Source organism: Mandrillus leucophaeus, unplaced genomic scaffold (assembly GCF_000951045.1).
Source record: "Mandrillus leucophaeus isolate KB7577 unplaced genomic scaffold, Mleu.le_1.0 Scaffold231, whole genome shotgun sequence".
Taxonomy (NCBI): domain Eukaryota; kingdom Metazoa; phylum Chordata; class Mammalia; order Primates; family Cercopithecidae; genus Mandrillus; species Mandrillus leucophaeus.
This window is the reverse complement of record NW_012102377.1, coordinates 1697165-1715691: the sequence shown is the minus strand read 5'-3', so window position 1 is coordinate 1715691 and position 18527 is coordinate 1697165. Positions and strand designations below refer to the sequence as shown.

The 18527-nt window shown below is 40.6% G+C and overlaps 1 protein-coding gene across 2 annotated transcripts in view; it reads right to left on the bottom strand.

Annotated features, from left to right (window-relative positions):
- Positions 1 to 18527, bottom strand: part of SENP2 (SUMO1/sentrin/SMT3 specific peptidase 2) — a 55829-nt gene that overhangs the window by 10896 nt on the left and 26406 nt on the right. For both annotated transcript variants that reach the window (XM_011981878.1, XM_011981877.1), the window contains exons 6-14: positions 17287 to 17455; positions 14121 to 14224; positions 11384 to 11478; positions 10451 to 10502; positions 9717 to 9780; positions 8385 to 8558; positions 5862 to 5993; positions 4269 to 4472; positions 1956 to 2035 (exon numbers count right to left, since the gene is read on the bottom strand). In XM_011981878.1, coding sequence (XP_011837268.1) covers positions 1956 to 2035; positions 4269 to 4472; positions 5862 to 5993; positions 8385 to 8558; positions 9717 to 9780; positions 10451 to 10502; positions 11384 to 11478; positions 14121 to 14224; positions 17287 to 17455 — 1074 coding nt within the window. The remainder of the gene's footprint in view (positions 1 to 1955; positions 2036 to 4268; positions 4473 to 5861; positions 5994 to 8384; positions 8559 to 9716; positions 9781 to 10450; positions 10503 to 11383; positions 11479 to 14120; positions 14225 to 17286; positions 17456 to 18527) is intronic.

Here is an 18527-nt window from a genome sequence, read left to right as displayed (position 1 = left end):
AAAAAAAAAAAGATGGAGTCTTGCTCTGTCGTCCAGGCTAGAGTGCAGTGGCGCGATCTCAGCTCACTGCAACCTGTGCCTCCCAGGTTCACGCCATTCTCCTGCCTTAGCCTCCTAAGTAGCTGGGACCATAGGCACCTACCACCACGTCCTGCTAATTTTTTGTACTTTTTTAGTAGAGACAGGGTTTTGCCATGTTAGCCAGGATGGTCTTGATCTCCTGAGCCTGTGATCCCGCCTGCCTCAGCCTCCCAAAGTGGCTTTCTGGATTTTTAATTTAATTTGGGGAGGTCTGCTTATAAAAATTGTACATGCTTGTTTTTAAAAGTTGAAATATATATCAGGTTGGTAAGCATTAGATGCCCCCACTAAAATTAAGATATAAAAAATAACATAAGCCTGGTGCAGTGGCTCATGCCTGTAAATCAACACTTTGGAGGCCGAGGCGGATGGATCACCTGAGGCCAGGAGTTTGAGACCAGCCTGACCAACATGGAGAAACCCCGTCTCTACTAAAAATACAAAATTAGCCAGGCATGGTGGCACATGCCTTTAATCCCAGCTACTTGGGAGGCTGAGGCAGGAGAATCGCTTGAACCCGGGAGGTGGAGGGTGTGGTGAGTCGAGATCACGCCATTGCACTCTAGCCTAGGCAGCAAGAGTGAAACTCCGTCTCAAAAAATAAATAAATAAATAAATAAGATAAAAAGCCAAAGACCACCGGGCACAGTGGTTCACGCCTGTAATCCCAGCATTTTGGGAGGCTGGGGCGGGCGGATCACCTGAGGTTGGGAGTTCAAGACCAGCCTGACCAACATGGAGAAACCCTGTCTCTACTAAAAATTCAGAAATTAGCTGGGCACAGTGACGGGAGCCTGTACTCCCAGCTTCTTGGCAGGCTGAGGCACGAGCATCACTTGAACCCAGGAGGCAGAGGTTGCAGCTGTCTCTTATACACATCTAGATGTGTATAAGAGACAGGGGTAACACAGTGAGACTCCATCAAAAAAAAAAAAAAAAAAAACAACAGCATGAATGTAATAAAATATGAGTTTTCAAATCCTATTATAAGCAACACATCAAACTATACTGTATGATCCCAGTAAGAACATTTCTATACATGGGATAATATATGTATATGTATGAACGCAAATGTACGTGTGCACAATTTATACACATCTTACAAAGAAAAGACTAGAAGAGAATCATTTTATAAACAATTTGGTGTATCTTACGATTTTTAGAATTGTCTTCTCTATACTTTTTATTCCAGATAAACAACCATAAATAAAAATAACCTTTTATACTAAACAATATTGAATTATTGTTAGCAACAGCTTTTCTTCACAAGTTTAATTTGTCCTTAGTAAAAGTTAAAAGAAGGAACTTCATTGCTTCTAGTGAGCAGAAAACGAAAAATGGACCCATCTTACTGATGCATTTTCTCACTTAACTCATGTCACTACTTTACCTAGCTAAGAAGTAGCTATGCTTTAAAGACCGGTTTCTATTACAGCAATTACTATTCGGAACAGTCCCTTGAAACCACACACTTTAAACATCGCCCCTGGGTTCTGAGATAAACTCAACTCTCATGGAAAGCATAAAGATATGAGTGGGCTTAAGAATTTGGAGGACTAACACTCCCAAACTAACAGCTCCTTAGAACATTCAGAATAATGCATCAATCCCAAAGAAATCTAATGCAAATCACAGGATTCTAATAAGATCTATTTTACATCATAATACATGACAAACTTGTTTTCAGTGATGCTACTAAACATGTTTTCTCAGTTGCAATCAGCTATTATTTTTAGACAAAAAAAATAAAATGCATTCTAAGTCCTGAAATAGCCTTAACTATACATTAGACTACCATCCACACAGCTTTGTAGGATGAGATAGAAGAGAGATCACCTCAACAGGGGGTAGTGAGGTTTTCAACCTTTACTTACAGGAGAATCTCACAGATCCTGTGGCCCTTTTGTCCCATAGAATCCAGGTATTTAAGACACTTTTTTCTTAGGTCTATCACCTATAATGGAAAAAGATAACATCCAGAAACATTTTAAATGTAAGAGGAGAGAGAATTTTACTTCCAAAAATAAAAGCATCTTTTAAAAAATACATGTAACAATATAAATGGATTTCTAAGATACATAAAAAATGTATTATGTATCTTAGAAATCCAGGGCCAGGCATGGTGGCTCACACCTGTAATCCCAGCACTTTGGGAGGCCGAGTCAGGCGGATCATGAGGTCGGGAGTTTGAGACCAGCCTGACCAACATGGTGAAACCCTGTCTCTACTGAAAAATACAAAAATTAGTCGGGTGTGGTGGCACACGCCTGTAGTCCTAGCTGCTCAGGAAGCTGAGGCAGGAGAATCACTTGAATCTGGGAGGCAGAGGCTGCAGCGAGACGAGATTGTGCTACTGTACTCTAGGCTGGGTTACAGCGAGACTGTCTCAGAAAAAAAAAAGAAAAACGATATCCACTTATATTGGTACATGTATTAAAATTTTTTTTAGTTAAAAATATATCTTATGTAACTTTAGTAAAAAAGTGTATTTTTAAGTTAAAAAATTAGTGGTCCTCTCAGAGTGATGAGACTTTTTTTTTTTGAGACAAGATCTCACTCTGTCACCCAGGCTGGAGTGCAGTGGTGTGATCACAGCTCACTGCAGCCTTGACCTCCTGGGCTCAGGGAATCTTCCACCTCAGCCTCCCAAGTAGCTGGGACCATAGGTGTGTACCACCATGCCCAGCAAATTTTTAAATTTGTATATAGACAGGGTCTTTCCATGTTGCCCAGGCTGGTCTCAAACTCTTAGGCTCAAGCAACCCCTCCTGCCTCGGCCTCCCAAAGTCTGGGATTATAGGCATGAGCCACCACAACTGGCCTTATAAGTGCATTTTTCTACAATAAACCTGTACTATCTTGTAAACAAAACTAAATAAATATAATAACCCTTATGTGTACTAAGATTCTTTCCTATTAAAAATGAAAGCTCCTCGCCCGGGTAAGGTGGCTCACACCTATGATCCCAGCACTTTGGGAGGTTGAGGTGGTGGATCACGAGGTCAGGAGTTCAAGACCAGTCTGACCAAGATGGTGAAACTCCGTCTCTACTGAAAATACAAAAATTAGCCAGGTACGGTGGCCCACACCTGTAATCCCAGCTACTCAGGAGGCTGACGCAGGAGAATTGCTTGAACCCAGGAGGCGGAGGTTGCAGTGAGCTGAGATTGCGCCATTGCACTCCAGCCTGGGAGGCAGAGCAAGACTCCATCTCAAAAATAAATAAATAAATAAATAAAATAATTAAATAAATAAAAAAGAAAGCTCCTCAAGTTCAAGGGCTTTGTCTTGTAGGTTACTAAGTTGTTCAACTCAAGAACTAAAAAGGAGGCCCGGTGCGGCGGCTCACCCATCATTTTGAGAGGCTGAGGTGGGAGGACTACTTAAAGCCAGGAGCTTGAGACTAGCTTGGGCAAAAAAAAACAAGACTCTGTCTCTACAAAAAAATTAAAAATGAAAAAAAATTAGCCAGGCATAGTGGTGCACATCTGTAGTCCCAGCTACCTGGGAGGCTAAAGTGAGAGGATCACTTGTGCCCAGGAGGTGAGGTTACAGTGAGCTATGGTTGTGCCACTATACTCCAGCTTGGGTGGCAGAATGAGATCCTGTCTCTAAAAATAAAAATTAAAAAAAAGAAAAAGAAAAAGAAAAAAAGGCCAGGCATGGTGGCTCACACCTGTAATACCAGTACTTTGAAAACTGAGGCAGGAGAACCACTTGAGGCCAGGCGTTGGATACCAACCAGGGCAACATAGCAAGACTCCATCTTGCCAAATAAGTAAATAAATAAAATTAGCCAAGCATGATGGACCATGCCTGTAGTCCTAGTCACTCAGGAGGCTGAGGCAGGAGGACCACCTAAGTCCAGGACTTCCAGGCTGCAATGAGCTATGATCACACCAATTCTCTCCAGCCTGGGTAACACAGCAAAACCTAGTCTCTAATTTTAAAAAATAGTAAAATAAAATAAATATAAAATTTTTTAAAGAATAAATAAATAAGAACTAAAAAGGGTTGGGTGAAGGAGGAGACATTAAAAAAAATAAAAAATAAAAAGAGACTCTGTAGGGTATGCTTATAATATATACTACTGGCCTTTATACACAGGGCAGAAAAGGGCAGCATTATTTTTAAAAAATGGTCTTTATCCAAAGTCCAACAATTAACCATTAACCCTCTGGACTCACCACCAGGCTCCAATGTACCTTCCGATGAATAGGCACCAGAATAATTTCTTGTTCAAAGAGATTTACCCCTTTGGTCCATCGTTTCACTGCTTGGTAACCCCCAGACTTTAATTTAGGATAGAAGAAAGTACTAAATACATGAAGTGCTGGATAGCCTTGCTTTCTATTTCTTTCCACCAGAAGATTCATGTAAAAATTAATGACCTACAAAATACCAAGGGAGCAAAAGTTGGAACATGGCAAATATATTATCAAAACTAAATTTCTACCTGAATAAGGATGAATTCGAAGGTAAGGTACTAAAGAAGGGGATAAAAGGACTCTCTATAGTAGAAGACAGGGAAAAAAGTGATCAGTGCAAAATGGAACACAGGAAAATGGAATGAAACTGTACTTTTAAGGCATGTAAGTTAACACTTAACGGCCAGAAGATGGAATCCAGGAAGAAAGTCTGTGCAATAATGAAAAGATCTACATAACTGTAACACAGCAAAAAAATGCAGAAATATTAACAGTAAGTGAATTTTACTATATAAAAATTAGACTTCAATTTTAAAATATAAACTGGAAGGACATACACCAAAATATTAACATTTTATTTATCTTTAAGTGGTGGTACTTTTGAACAGTAATATTTTTTACTTTTCCTGTATTTTCCAAATGTTCTACAATAAACAAATTACATTATAATGTAAAACAAAACATTCCTGTTTTCAAAGAATGTGTTTATAAGTAACTAGTCATAGGGGATTTCCCTCAAAGAGAGAAGATGCAGGGGCTAAACAGTTCGGGAAAGAACCCACCAGAAAATTGTCAAAGAACTTAAGAGTTAGCTTCTGCTAAATGTAATAAGGATACAAGATGACAAGTTAGGCAAAATTTTTCAGCTATCACTCAAATAAAGAAAAATACATACAGTATATAGTAATCAATATATCCCTTTATTACTCAAAAAATAAAACAGGCCAGGCGTGGTGCCTCACGCCTGTGATCCCAGCACTTTGGGAGGCCAAGGTGGGCAGATCACCTGAGGTCCAGAGTTTGAGACCAGCCTGACCAACATGGAGAAACCCTGTCTCTACTAAAAATACAAAATTAGCCGGGCGTGGTGGTGCATGCCTGTAATCCCAGCTACTTGGGAGGCTGAGGTAGGAGAATCGCTTAAACCCAGGAGGTGGAGGTTGCATGGAGCCAAGACTGCACCATTGCACTCCAGCCTGGACAACAAGAGCGAAACTCTGTCTCAAAAACAAAAAACAAAAACAAAAAAACAGCTACTATAAGAATTCACCTAAAATACAGTATCACTTGCTGCTTCCTCCCATTCATCAGTTGTACCCAGGGTTTACTGAAGACCAGTAAATGGAGTGGTGGATGCAATAAAGTACAGATGCAGAAAAGGGAAATATTGCTAATTAAAGGCAGAAAATCAGAACTAACCATCTTTTTAAGATTTAAGATGTTTTTGTTTTAATTATAACTAAGAGTTGCTTTACCAACCTCTTATAACTGGGTAGAAGTCACTTTGATTACAGATAATAAATAAATAGTTAAAATTAATGATGGCCAAAAGGGGGAGGGAATACAACTTACTTCATCATTGAGCCAGTGATAGTTCTTTAATGTCTGAATATCTCCTCGAGTAATTCGCAATTTGAAAGCACAACTTAGGATTTCATCCTGTGGGCCATGGCCTAGGGCATTACTGATTTCCTTTTCCATGTCCTGAATTAGAAAGTCCAGAAATTGTTATTTTAATATAGAACCCATTATCAGTTATTGAAAACTCTGAGACTGAAAAAAGTTTTTCATCTCGGCAACACCTGACTCGAGAAAAATATACTATCAAAGACTTACTAAACTATAGTATGAAAACATTTTTTCTTATGTTTTAGTAATAGAGATGGGGCCTCATTATATTGCCCAAGTTGGTTGCAAACTCCTGGGCTCAAGCAATACCCGCCTTGGCCTCCCAAAGTGCTGAGACTATAGGCATGAGCCACCACACCAACCCTGAAAATATTTTAACTTGTAACTACAAAGCAATCTTACTAATACAACAAATGCTGGTTCACTTATTAGCTTGTGGAAACAATAATAATAATATTTACATCTAAAGTATGGTCTCAATTATCCTACTACTATGTATTGACCACTATGAGCCAAACATGGTGTTAGATGCTTGAAGCACATCATTAATCCATATTAGTGGGGAAGATATTATTACCATTTTATAGAGAAGAAAACTGAGAATTTATTTTACATATTCAAAGTCATATAATTATTAAAAGGTAGAACAAAGATTTGAACCCAGGTGTGTCTAATTTCCTGGCCTTTGCTCCCTTCATAATACTAAAATCCTGATTTCCACTTTAAACTTTTTTTTTTTTGGAGACAGAGTCTCACTTTGTCACCCAAGCTGGAGCGCAGTTGCATGATCTCACCTCACTGCAATCTCTGCCTCCCGGGTTCAAGCGATTTTTGTGCCTCTGTCTCCTGATTAGCTGGAATTATAGGTGCGTACCACCATGCCAGCTATTTTTTTTGTATTTTTAGTAAAGACGAGGTTTCACCATGTTGGCCAGGCTGGTCTTGAACTCCTGACCTCAAGTGATCTGCCTGCCTCAGCCTCCCAAAGTGCTGGGATTACAGGCGTGAGCCACTGCACCCATTCTCTCCTTTAAACTTTTAAAACATCAAAATAGGCTGGGTGCGGTGGCTCACGCCTGTAATCCCAGCACTTTGGGAAGCCAAGACGGGTGGATCATGAGGTCAGCCTGGCCAGCATGGTGAAACCCCATCTCTACTAAAAAGACAAAAATTAGCTGGGCATGGTGGCATGCACCTATAGTCCCAGCTACTCAGGAGGTTGAGGCAGAAGAATCACCTGAACCTGGGAGGCAGAGGTTGCAGTAAGCTGAGATCGTGCCGCTGCACTCCAGCCTGGCGACAGAGCGAGACTCCATCTTAAAAATAAGTAAATAAAACATCAAAATAAGATTAGGACATCTAAGGGGTTATACCATCCTTTTTGACATGAAGAGAATAAGCAAACAGGCAGAAACTTGGAAACCAGGCAGCAATTAGCAATTGACTCCTTATGGAATAAATGGCTTCATCATACTAAAGAATTATGCAGATAAATGCATTATTTAGGATACAAAACTAAATCCATTAACCCAATAGAAATTATTTTCCTCTAGGCCCGGGGCAGGGACTCGCGCCTATAATCCCAGCACATTGGCAGGCTGAGGTGGGTAAATCACCTAAGGTCAGGAGTTTGAGACCTGCCTGGCCAACACGGTGAAACCCAGTCTCTACTTAAAATACAAAAATTAGCTGGGCGTGGTGGCAGGTGCCTGTAATCCCAGCTACTTGGGAGGCTGAGCCAGGAGAATCACCTGAACCCAGGAGGCACAGGTTGCAGTGAGCCAAGATCGCGCCACTGCACTCCAGCCTGGGCAACAAGAGTGAAACTCCATCTCAAAAAAAAAAAAAAAAAGAAGAAATTATTTTCTTCTAAATATATGCTTCCTCCCCCAGCACATAGCTTCACTATTTTATGGATCTCTCTCTCTCCACCTGCATGCCCAATATAACAGTAAGTATTCAAGAGATTTGCCTACTAGGGCAACATTGTAGAGGAAGCCAAGATGTGGCACATCTTTAAAATAAGAATTTTAACTACCTTCATTCTTCATGTTCTGTAAGTTTTTATTATTTTCAAATGCAATAATCAGCAAAAGGGGCATTTTAGTAAACTGTAACCACTTTTTTAAAAAATGCAATGAACTTATTCCTAATGCCAAACCCATACTATATAACTCAACATATTTGAAGGTTAGAATTTACAAAGAATCTGTTGTATTCCAAGATATGAGATGATTGTGTTGACTCACATTTGCTAAATATCAATCTGATCCCTTAGGCCACTAATGATCATGATTCACTAAAGATCAATGTAGTCAAAGTGAATAAACAGACTATGGACCTGATTTGTTTTCATACATTCATCTCTAGTCTGGAGAAAGTCCTCAAAACAAAATATTCAAGTTTAGAATAACTGAGGTTATTTAAAGACATGCCTCTTTTTAGGATCAATACAAAGAACAATACCTCTGTGAGTTCAAGGAGATCGTCCGTTCTTCTGTCCCTCTCTTTGCCTGAGCAATTCTTTTCCTTTGTCTCAATTGACACTTTCCTCCTGAGTAAGCCATTGCTTCCGCTGCCCAGGCGGAGTCGGGCCGACACTTCTTCTGATAGGTCGGGCTCCAGTTGGTATCCCTTCCTCTGATCAAAAAAGTATCTAAATTCTACTGACATGTTTGATACTTGCAAATATAAACACGGATTACACGTGAAATATAAAACTGCCACTAATGTGAAAGAAAAGAGAATTAGCAAATCCCCCAAGTGAGTAGATTTACCATATCTGTCCCTGCAAGGGGGAACAAAAAAAGCTCCAGACCTAGGCCTCACAGGACCCTCAGTTACAAACCATGAAAGAGAACACTCACCACCTTCCCTGGAAGTAGCAAGAAAAGTATTTTCAGTTCTCCTATCACAATTAAAAACAGTATGTTTAAAAGATATTATGAAAGTTTTAAACAGCAAAAAATATGACCCACAATCCCATCACTCAGAATAAATCCCTACTATCTTTACCGTAACTAAACTTGGTTCTAGTTCATCTTTGTAAAAAGTCATTTTATATGACAGAAAATGCACAAAACATTAACGTACCACTTCATTTTTGTAAAATGAACACCTATATAACCACAATTGTGGTAAACAAATAGAATTCTGCCAGCACCCCAGAACATATCATCTCTTTCCAGAGATGTATGACTTTTAAGAAATTCTCCCTAAGAAGCCATAAAATGTAGGTAATGTGTTGGTATGGAGGCAGGTTGGTCTCTCATAAACAAAGGTGGCTACTGTAGAGGCAAAACTCCAACAACTCAGAAGGCAGAAAAAAGTTGTGTATTTTCAATGTTTCCTGTTGCTTTGTTGCCTTTTTTTGGAGACAGAGTCTCACTGTGTCACCCAGGCTGGAGTGCAGTGGTGTGATCACAGCCCACTGCAGCCTTGACCTCTTGGGCTCAAGCGATCCTCCCACCTTAGCTTCCCGAGTAGCTGGGACTACAGATGTGCCACCATGCCTGGCTAAGTTTTAAATTTTTTTGTGGAGACAGTCTCACTATGTTGCCCAGGCTGGTCTCAAACTCCTGGGCTCAAGTGATCCTTCTGCCTTGGCCTCCCAAAGTTCTGGTATTACAGGTATGAGCCACTGTGCCTGGCTGGCTTGCTGCTTTTTTAAAGAAAAACAACAGAATTAACAATCAAAGTAACACATATATATATATGCTTTTTCTTGCTTTTCATGGGCACCAAAACATAAGTTATGTAAGAACACAGATATCAAATGTAACAGGGATTTTCACTTACACTTTCATTTTCAAATCTGATTCCGATCATCTTCTCCGTATCAGAAATTTTCCCCTTTGAACACCTAAGGAAACAAATTGAGAGATGACAGACTTCTGCTAGATGACTTACATCCTAGTTTTAGAAATAAGATTTCATAATTTGTAAATAAAAATTGCCTTGAGTTTATACAATACTCTAAACCAAGAGTCGACAAACTTTTCTGAAAAGGAACAGACGGTATTTTAGGCTTTGCAGGTTTTATGGTCTTGGGCACATCGTGGCAACTCTGCCACTGTAATTTAAAAGCAGCCATAGATCGTATGTAAATGAATTCGCATGTTCCAGTAGAAATTTACTATACAAAAATAGGTAAGTAGACCAGATTTGGCCCATGGGCCACAGTTTACAAACTCTGCTGTAAACCATCATCCCAAAATCCTAAAGCATGCAGAGCTGCCTTTACTGTTCCTATCCTAAAAACACTGATCACTAGACATCCCCACACCAACCAAACTCCCATCTAAGAAGCATGTGTTTCTCCCAACCACTGATGCCTGAGAGATAAAGGGCACCCCCCAACCCACCAGGCTAGGGTGGGCATCTGACACAAGAGCTAGCTACCTATCTACCCAAATATGCTGACCAACTACCAGAACTCAAGAGAGTTCACAGTTCCTCAGAACTGCTTACTCATAAATACGGCTTAGAAAATAAGAAAATATATATTAAAAGAATGAACTGAATATACGTACCTCTTTTCACTTCTCAATGAACATAGAGGTCCCCTTGTTTCAACAAGTCTATCTGTGAGGATGGTAAAGAAAAGATTAAATGTTTCCTTCATTAATGAATAATATAGTTAGAATTTCAGCTTACAGAGTTTCCACAATGTCAAGACATTCCTCTACATTGAAATGCTACAGTGAATTCCAAAGACACTAGCCTCCCTATACACTAAGTTGCCTAAAAAAATGCATACATATCTTTGCTACATATCTTTGTTGTTTAAATATAATCTTTACTATAAACTGAGTGATATCTGCTCATTTGGTAAGCTGTCATTTAGTGGAGAGTAAGTGGAGAAATATAAGGAAATTGTTATATAGGGAATATAATAAAATTTCAGCTCACAAAAGAGTTGCTACTATCTAGCAGCTTAAGGATAATTATCCAGAGCCATGTTATGAATCTACTTCACCTTGAAACAGCTGTTCTACTAAACTCCTAGATAAACCCCAGTCAATGCTGTGAGGTTTTTTTGTTTTTTTTTTTTTTTGAGACAGAGTCTCGCTGTCGCCCAGGCTGGAGTGCAGTGGTGTGATCTTGGCTCACTGCAACATCCACCTCCCGGGTTCAGGCGATTCTACTGCCTCAGCCTCCCAAGTAGCTGGGATTACAGGCAAGTGTCACCATGCCTGGCTAATTTTTGTATTTTTAGTAGAGATGCGGTTTTACCATGTTGTCCAGGCTGGTCTTGAACTCCTGACCTCAGGTGATCCACCTGCCTTGGCCTCCCAAAGTGCTGGGATTACAGGCGTGAGCCACCACGCCTGGCCCAACGCTGTGAGATTTGACAGTATTTTGGTACACCATCTACACTTGAATGTCAATTTTCTACCTCATATGAACACTGTAACATGAAATAAGGTCAATATATTAAGACAAGGCTAAATCTAGGAACTCACATTGTTTTGGAACAAACTGAGTTGTTTTGACTCCGTGATTTTGCTCTTCCCCCCAGCCTTTGGTCTTTAATGTGTCCATCTGACTTCTTTGAGAACTTCAAAACACAAAAAGCGAGGGAGATCAGATACAAAAGCAAAGTGTATCATTAATATGCATTATCTCTGTCCAGCAAGCTTCTCCAAATAGGGGTGATTGACTACCCAATTATATCAAATTATAACAGAAAGGAAACAACTACATGGGACTAGGATAAAAGGAGTCTAATCCTGATTCTAATAATATTTCAGCCAAGTTACCTGAACTCCAGTTTCTCTATTTGTAAAATCAGAGGTTCTGAATCCCCAGTGACGTATTAACCAAAAAATCTCAGTGTGACAAAACTCAGATTAAAAGATAAAAAACTTTTTAAGCTATATATTTACATCGATCCTGAAACAATACATTAAAAGCAAGAACTCAGCCAGGCGTGGTGGCTCACGCCTGTAATCCCAGCACTTTGGGAGGCCGAGGCGGGCGGATCACGAGGTCAGGAGTTCGAGACCAGCCTGACCAACATGCTGAAACCCCATCTCTACTAAAAAAAAAAAAAAAAAATTAGTTGGGCATGGTGGCACGCGCCTGTAATCCCAGCTACTCAGGGGGCTGAGGCAGGAGAATTGCTTGAACCCGAGAGGCAGAGGTTGCAATGAGCAGAGATGGAGCCACTGCACTCCAGCCTGGGTGACAGAGGGAGACCCCATCTCAAAAAATAAAAAATTTAAAAATTTAAAAAATAGAAAAAAATAAAAGCAAGAACTCTTTTTTTTGTTTTTTGTTTTTGAGACGGAGTCTCACACTGTCACCCAGGCTGGAGTGCAGTGATATGATCTCGGCTCACTGAAATCTCCACCTCCTGGGTTCAAGCGATTCTCCTGCCTCAGCCTCCCAAATAACTGGGATTACTGGCATCCACCACTACACCTGGTTAATTTTTGTATTTTTAGTAGAGATGGAGTTTTGCCATGTTGGTCAGGCTGGTCTCGAAGTCCTGACCTCCAGTGACCCACCGGTCTCAGTCTCCCAAAGCGCTGGGATTACAGGTGTGAGCCATCGCGCCCGGCCAAAAGCAGGAACTTTCAAAAGCATAAATAGTTTGAAGGTTTTGCCAACATGACAAAGCCAAGAGATCATTAAACATACTGCTGCTTCCAACATGTGGCTGCTCAAAATGGAGAAAATACTGACATTCTGACTAAATCTAAAGAATTTTTTTTAAAAGTTCACAACTGATTATTCTCAAATAATCTGTTATTTCTGCATTCAAAAGCTAGATAGTAGGCTGGGTGTGGTGGCTCACGCCTGTAATCCCAGCACTCTGGGAAGCTGAGGCGGGCGGATCACCTGAGGTCAGGTGTTCGAGACCGGTCTGGCCAACATGGCGAAACCCCGTCTCTACCAAAAATACAAAAAATTAGCTGGGTATGGTGGCGGATGCCTGTAATTCCAGCTACTCAGGAGGCTGAGGCAGGAGAATTACTTGAACCCAGGAGGCGGAGGTTGCAGTGAGCCGAGATTGCATCATTGCACTCCAGCCTGGGCAACAAGAGTGAAACTCCAGCCAGGCACAGTGGCTCATGCCTGTAATCCAGTACTATGGGAGGCCGAGGCGAGCAGATCATGAGGCCAGGAGTTCAAGACCAGTCTGACCAACATGGTGAAACCCCCGTCCCCACTAAAAATACAAAAAATTAGCCAGGCATAGTGGTGCGCGCCTGTAATCCCAGCTACTAAGGAGGCTGAGGCAGGAGAATCGCTTGAACCTGGGAGGTGGAGGTTACAGTGAGCTAAGATCATGCCATTGCACTCCAGCCTGGGTGACACAGCGAGACTCCATCTCAAAAGAAAAAAGAAAAAAAAAGAGTGAAACTCTATCTCAAAAAAAAAAAAAGCTAGATAGTATTGCGTGACTTTTTAACCTTCAATTTGCTATTTATATAATTTCTGGGATCCCTGTGTTTTCTCACACTACTTGTTAGAATTACCCAGTGTACCTCAATCCTGAGCTCACACATTTTTTGTCCTCCTTTCATAGGCAAATACAAGGCCAGATATCACTTCCCTCTGTCCCTCTCATCTATTAATATTTGCTCAAATCATTAGAGTATTTAATTAACAAGCTGTATTATAAGGAAAATTCTTATGACCTGGGAGACTTTAATCTTGCCTCTAGCGGGTTTCCAAATGTGCTAAGATTCAATCTCTATGCTGCCACAGGGACTAGGTGTGTCTCATGGGGTGGGGGTGAGGCGGGGGAAGGAAAAAAGACAAAAAGAAAGACTGTGAGGAGGTGAAGGAGAAAGGAAGGAAGGAAGGGAGATGGGAGAAATGGAGAGATGGGCAGGAGCAGGGTGGGGAAGGGAGGCAGAGAGAGAGATTGTGGGAAATGTATGCTGGGAAGGTTGAAGAAACTCTTTGCCTCCTGGGAGACCTACTTCAACCAGTGATCTACTTTTTTATATAAGAGTTTAAAGTTAAAATGTTTACTTCAACAAAGGGTCCTAAAGGTAACATAAAATTTTACTTTGCAAACCACTGTTACATATTATCCATTACTAGATAAATATCCAGGCAAATGACAGGGCTAGTTCTCTCAGGTTTAACCTCTTCTTTCAATAAAGCCCTTCCCACCAATACTTTCTCCAAAAACAAACCAAAAAAAGATGCCTAGCAAAGCATTATCTATTAGCTCATTGTTACCTGTGATAACCCGAAGTTACAGGACAGACAGAGTTTCCATGACCACTTTCTTTAAGTCGTTCCAATAACCTTCGGTACTTCTCTCTTTCCTCCTTTTGAACACCCTAAATAAAAGAAAGCATGTTAGATAAGTACCAGCACATTAAATTTATAATTAAAAGGCCAAATGTAACCCATAGATGTGTTTTATTTGCCAGCACTGTGTTTTTAATATTTCTTTGAATTAATTACTAACTTTATACATTTTTTAAAATTCAAAAAATCTGGCCTCCTTCAATCAACTGAATCCACAATCTATAGCTATGTAGGGCTATCCCATTTAGATGGGCCACTGCTCTCCAGGCCACTTTATTCATGTTATCTGCTAAATTCTGATGGCATCTAGGTTTTTGACAGAACTGGGTTGAACAGAATTAGGTTAACTACAAAAAAACTCAGCAGAAATCATCCACTTGCATAACGAGAACATGCAGCTTCCAAAATGAATTGGCCTCACCAACATCACCAGTAACCTCTATGGCTACATTCAACAGACACTTTTCCAGTCCTTATGTTACTTGATCTTTCTTCAGCATTTCACCCTGCTGACCTACCTGCCTTGCCTTCCTAGACAATAAGTTCTTCTGATTCTTTTTTCTCTGTCTCCACTGCAGATTATTCCTTCTGCCTACATCATACTGATGGTTTTGCCCATATCTCTTCTTCCACTACATTCCTTCCCTGAATAATCTCATCAGGTCCCTTGATTTAAATAGCAGCAATAGGTTAAAGATTCAGAAATGTGTCTCTTCCTCAAAATTCCCATCACCTATATCCATGAGCTTCCAGGAGAGGTTTTCTTGTGGGTTTCACAGGGAGTTTAAACAACGTCCAAAACTGTAGTCATCATCTTCCCCGTAAACATAGGGTTATCTTGGTAAGTGACACATAGTGACTCCAAAACTGAAATCTGGGACTCAGACCCTTCTATGTACTTTATATCACACTTAATCAACAGATACGTCCTTGCTAATACTACTTACCAATATTTCTAGAGTGTATCTTCTGCATATTCCCCTGTAGATATTTGCTCAGACCCATTTCTGACTTCTCATCTAAGAGACTGAACATCTTTTTTTTTTTTTTTTTTTGAGACGGAGTCCCGCTTTGTCACCCAGGCTGGAGTGCAGTGGCGCGATCTCAGCTCACTGCAAGCTCCGCTTCCCACGTTCACGCCGTTCTCCTGCCTCAGCCTCCAGAGTAGCTGGGACTACAGGCGCCCGCCACCACGCCCGGCTAATTTTTTGTATTTTTAGTAGAGACAGGGTTTTACCATGTTAGCCAGGATGGTCTCGATCTCCTGACCTCGTGATCCGCCCACCTCGGCCTCCCAAAGTGCTGAGATTACAGGCTGAGCCACCGCGCCTGGCCTTTAATACATCATATTAAAACCCCTTTCAGGGCTATGGTTCATTCCCCTCTCTCTGCCTGCTCATCAAACAGCAACTATTTATGTATAAGCTCTTAGAGGGCAGGAACCGCATTTCATTTAATCTTGAATTGCTAGCACAGTACAACTAGCACAGTACCTGGGACCCAAATAAATATTTCTTTGATGAACTAAATTAAACAAGTGACTCAGAAAACTAGTTGGCAAGTGAAATAGCAGATGGTCCTGGGGAGTGCCAGATACATGAATAATTCTAAAATTTCCTGGAATAAAGGAAAACCTCAAAAGGAAAGTAAAAAGATTGACTCTTCACCATGCTGAGTGCTCTGAAAGGTGAAGGAAAAAGCAGAGATGCACACCATTTACTTCCCTTCCTTAGTCACAGTTATTAAAGTTTATAAAAAGAAACAAGTTAGGGCTCAGCACGGTGGCTCACGCCTGTTAATTCCAGCACTCTGGGAGGCTGACGCTGGAGGATCGCTTGAGCCCAGGAGTTTGAAACCAGCCTAGGCAACATAGTGATATCCCATCTCTCTATATAAAAAAAAAAACTTGGTAATTTTTTTTAAAAAAAACAAGTTAGACTAATTCAGGTACCCAAAAAGAATCTAATCTTGGCCAGGTGCGGTGGCTCATGCCTGTTATCCCAGCACTTTGGGAGGCTGAGGTGGGTGGATCACCTGAGGTCAGGAGTTCCAGACCAGCCTGGACAACATGGTGAAACCTTATCTCTACTAAAAATACAAAAGATTAGCTGGGCGTGGTGGCACATGCCTGTAATCCCAGCTACTTGGGAGGCTGAGGCAGGAGAATCACTTGAACCTGGGAGGTGGAGGGTGCAGAGAGCCAAGATAGTGCCATTGCACTCCAGCCTGGGCAACAATAGCAAAACTCTGTCTCAAAAAAAAAAAAAAAGGATCTAATCTTATCTCTTCCTAATATGACTCTTTTTTCTTCCTTATAATAAAAATAACTACATCTAAAACTTGACTAAATTATATGTATCTGGAATATCTATAGAAGAATACATATAGGTATCAGAGGTTACTTGCCAAGAAGTAAACATGGTGGTGGAAGCCAGGTATGGAAGGGAGTCTGAGAAACTTAGTCACTGTACATTCTTTAGTACCCTTTGAAATATATGACATGCGCTGGAACATGGGAGACAGAGGTTGCAGTGAGCCAAGACTGCACCACTGCACCCAGCATGGGTGACAGAGTCTCACCCTGTCTCAAAAACAAAAAAAAGGAAAAAAGAAATATACAACATAGTAGATATATTATTTGCTCCCAAAAATATTCATTAAAAATTATTTTTAGTCTTCTAATTTTTATTACTCAAAAAAGTTTCATTTTTAAATTTAGCTGTCTGACTGTGTGTCTGTGTCTTCAGCACTTTCACAACGATTTTCTGCTCCTTGACAAGCAACATGCTTGATCCTGTCACAGACTCATTGAGCACACATGGCCGCTACAGGCCCTGCTAATGTGATCTGGACAATCTCATAAGAACTTTAGGTCTCATAGCATGAACCCCTCAAAGTCTGCCTGGGCACAAGCTGCATGCAGATTTTTGGTGCATCTGGGTTTGAGACAGCCTCATTTTGTTAAAGGCTGTATAGTAGGAAAACCTACAATGGTATGTCAAACTTTGAACCATTCTGAGTGTCTCTAGGCAGCATCTTTGGGAAGAGCTGTAAAATTTTTTTTTAAACAAATCAAGCTAAAAAGGCTTACCTCCTCCACAGTACAATGGGGACGCCTCAGACCCTTGCCACTCTCTTCAGAAATCATCTCTGTTACAGCCTGTTCCTGAGGTTTCCACATGAAAGAACTCTCTGGATTACCTTTGCTATGGCGACGGCCACCTGGTCTTCTATTATAGCCTTCTGAGTTCAAAGTAAAACTGAGCAACAGAAAAAAAGAAGAAAAAAGTGTCACCATGCTGCTTAAATTGCTGGAATCTAAGCTCTAGACCATCCTGTGATTAAGTTGCTTTAAGTGAAGCTTACTCCTGGCAAGTCAGACAAGTACAATTATGCAAAAGTTAGATCTATCCCTAGAGCACAGGGCACCCCAGCATTCCACTATGGAATGTCTGTTTCTAAACTAGAACTGCCACACAAAGAAAGCCTCTGCCTTCCTTTTCATGCCCATTTCCAACCCCAACTCTAGATTTAGCTCCCCTATTGCACATACCCCTTCTGATACTGCATTTTTCCTTTAGTCACCTGGAACCACTGAAATTCATTATTGGTGTGATTTATTTAATGTCTATATGCCACACTAAACTTTTAAATTCCATGAAAAGAGCTTACATCCTTTCACCACTGTATCTTAGTACAGGGTCTAAGCCAAAAGGCCCTTAATGAATATCTGCCCGAATGCTAAATTAATAAATGCCAAAAGAACTGAAGCCTGGAATTTGCACCCAGTCACAGTTGCTGGTGACAAAATCTGCCTTTCCTGCCATTACCAACAATGTGACAAACTGACATCATGCCCCTCTTTCCTTGGGTGACACTTTTGAAATGAATACCACTTATGTGGTGTTTCAAAAAAAAAAAAAAGGCATAATCTGAAACAAATCATCAGTAAATATCAGACAAAATTAAAATATTAATGCCAATGAATACAAAGAAAGGGCAAGGAGTTGTTGCAGAATAAAGTAGATCAAAGAGACATGAAAACTATGTGCAATACACAATCCTGCACTGGATCCTGTATTAGGAAAAAGAAAAAGCTGTAAGAGAAAAATTTAAATAAGACCTGTAGATTACATAATAGTATTATATCTATGTTAATTTCCTGATGTTGGTAATCCATGATCATGTAAGTGAATGCCCTTATTCTTTTTTTTTTTTTGAGACGGAGTCTTGCTCTGTCGCCCAGGCTGGAGTGTAGTGGCACAATCTCGGCTCACTGCAACCTCTGCCTCCTGGGTTCACACCATTCTCCTGCCTCAGCCTCCCGAGTAG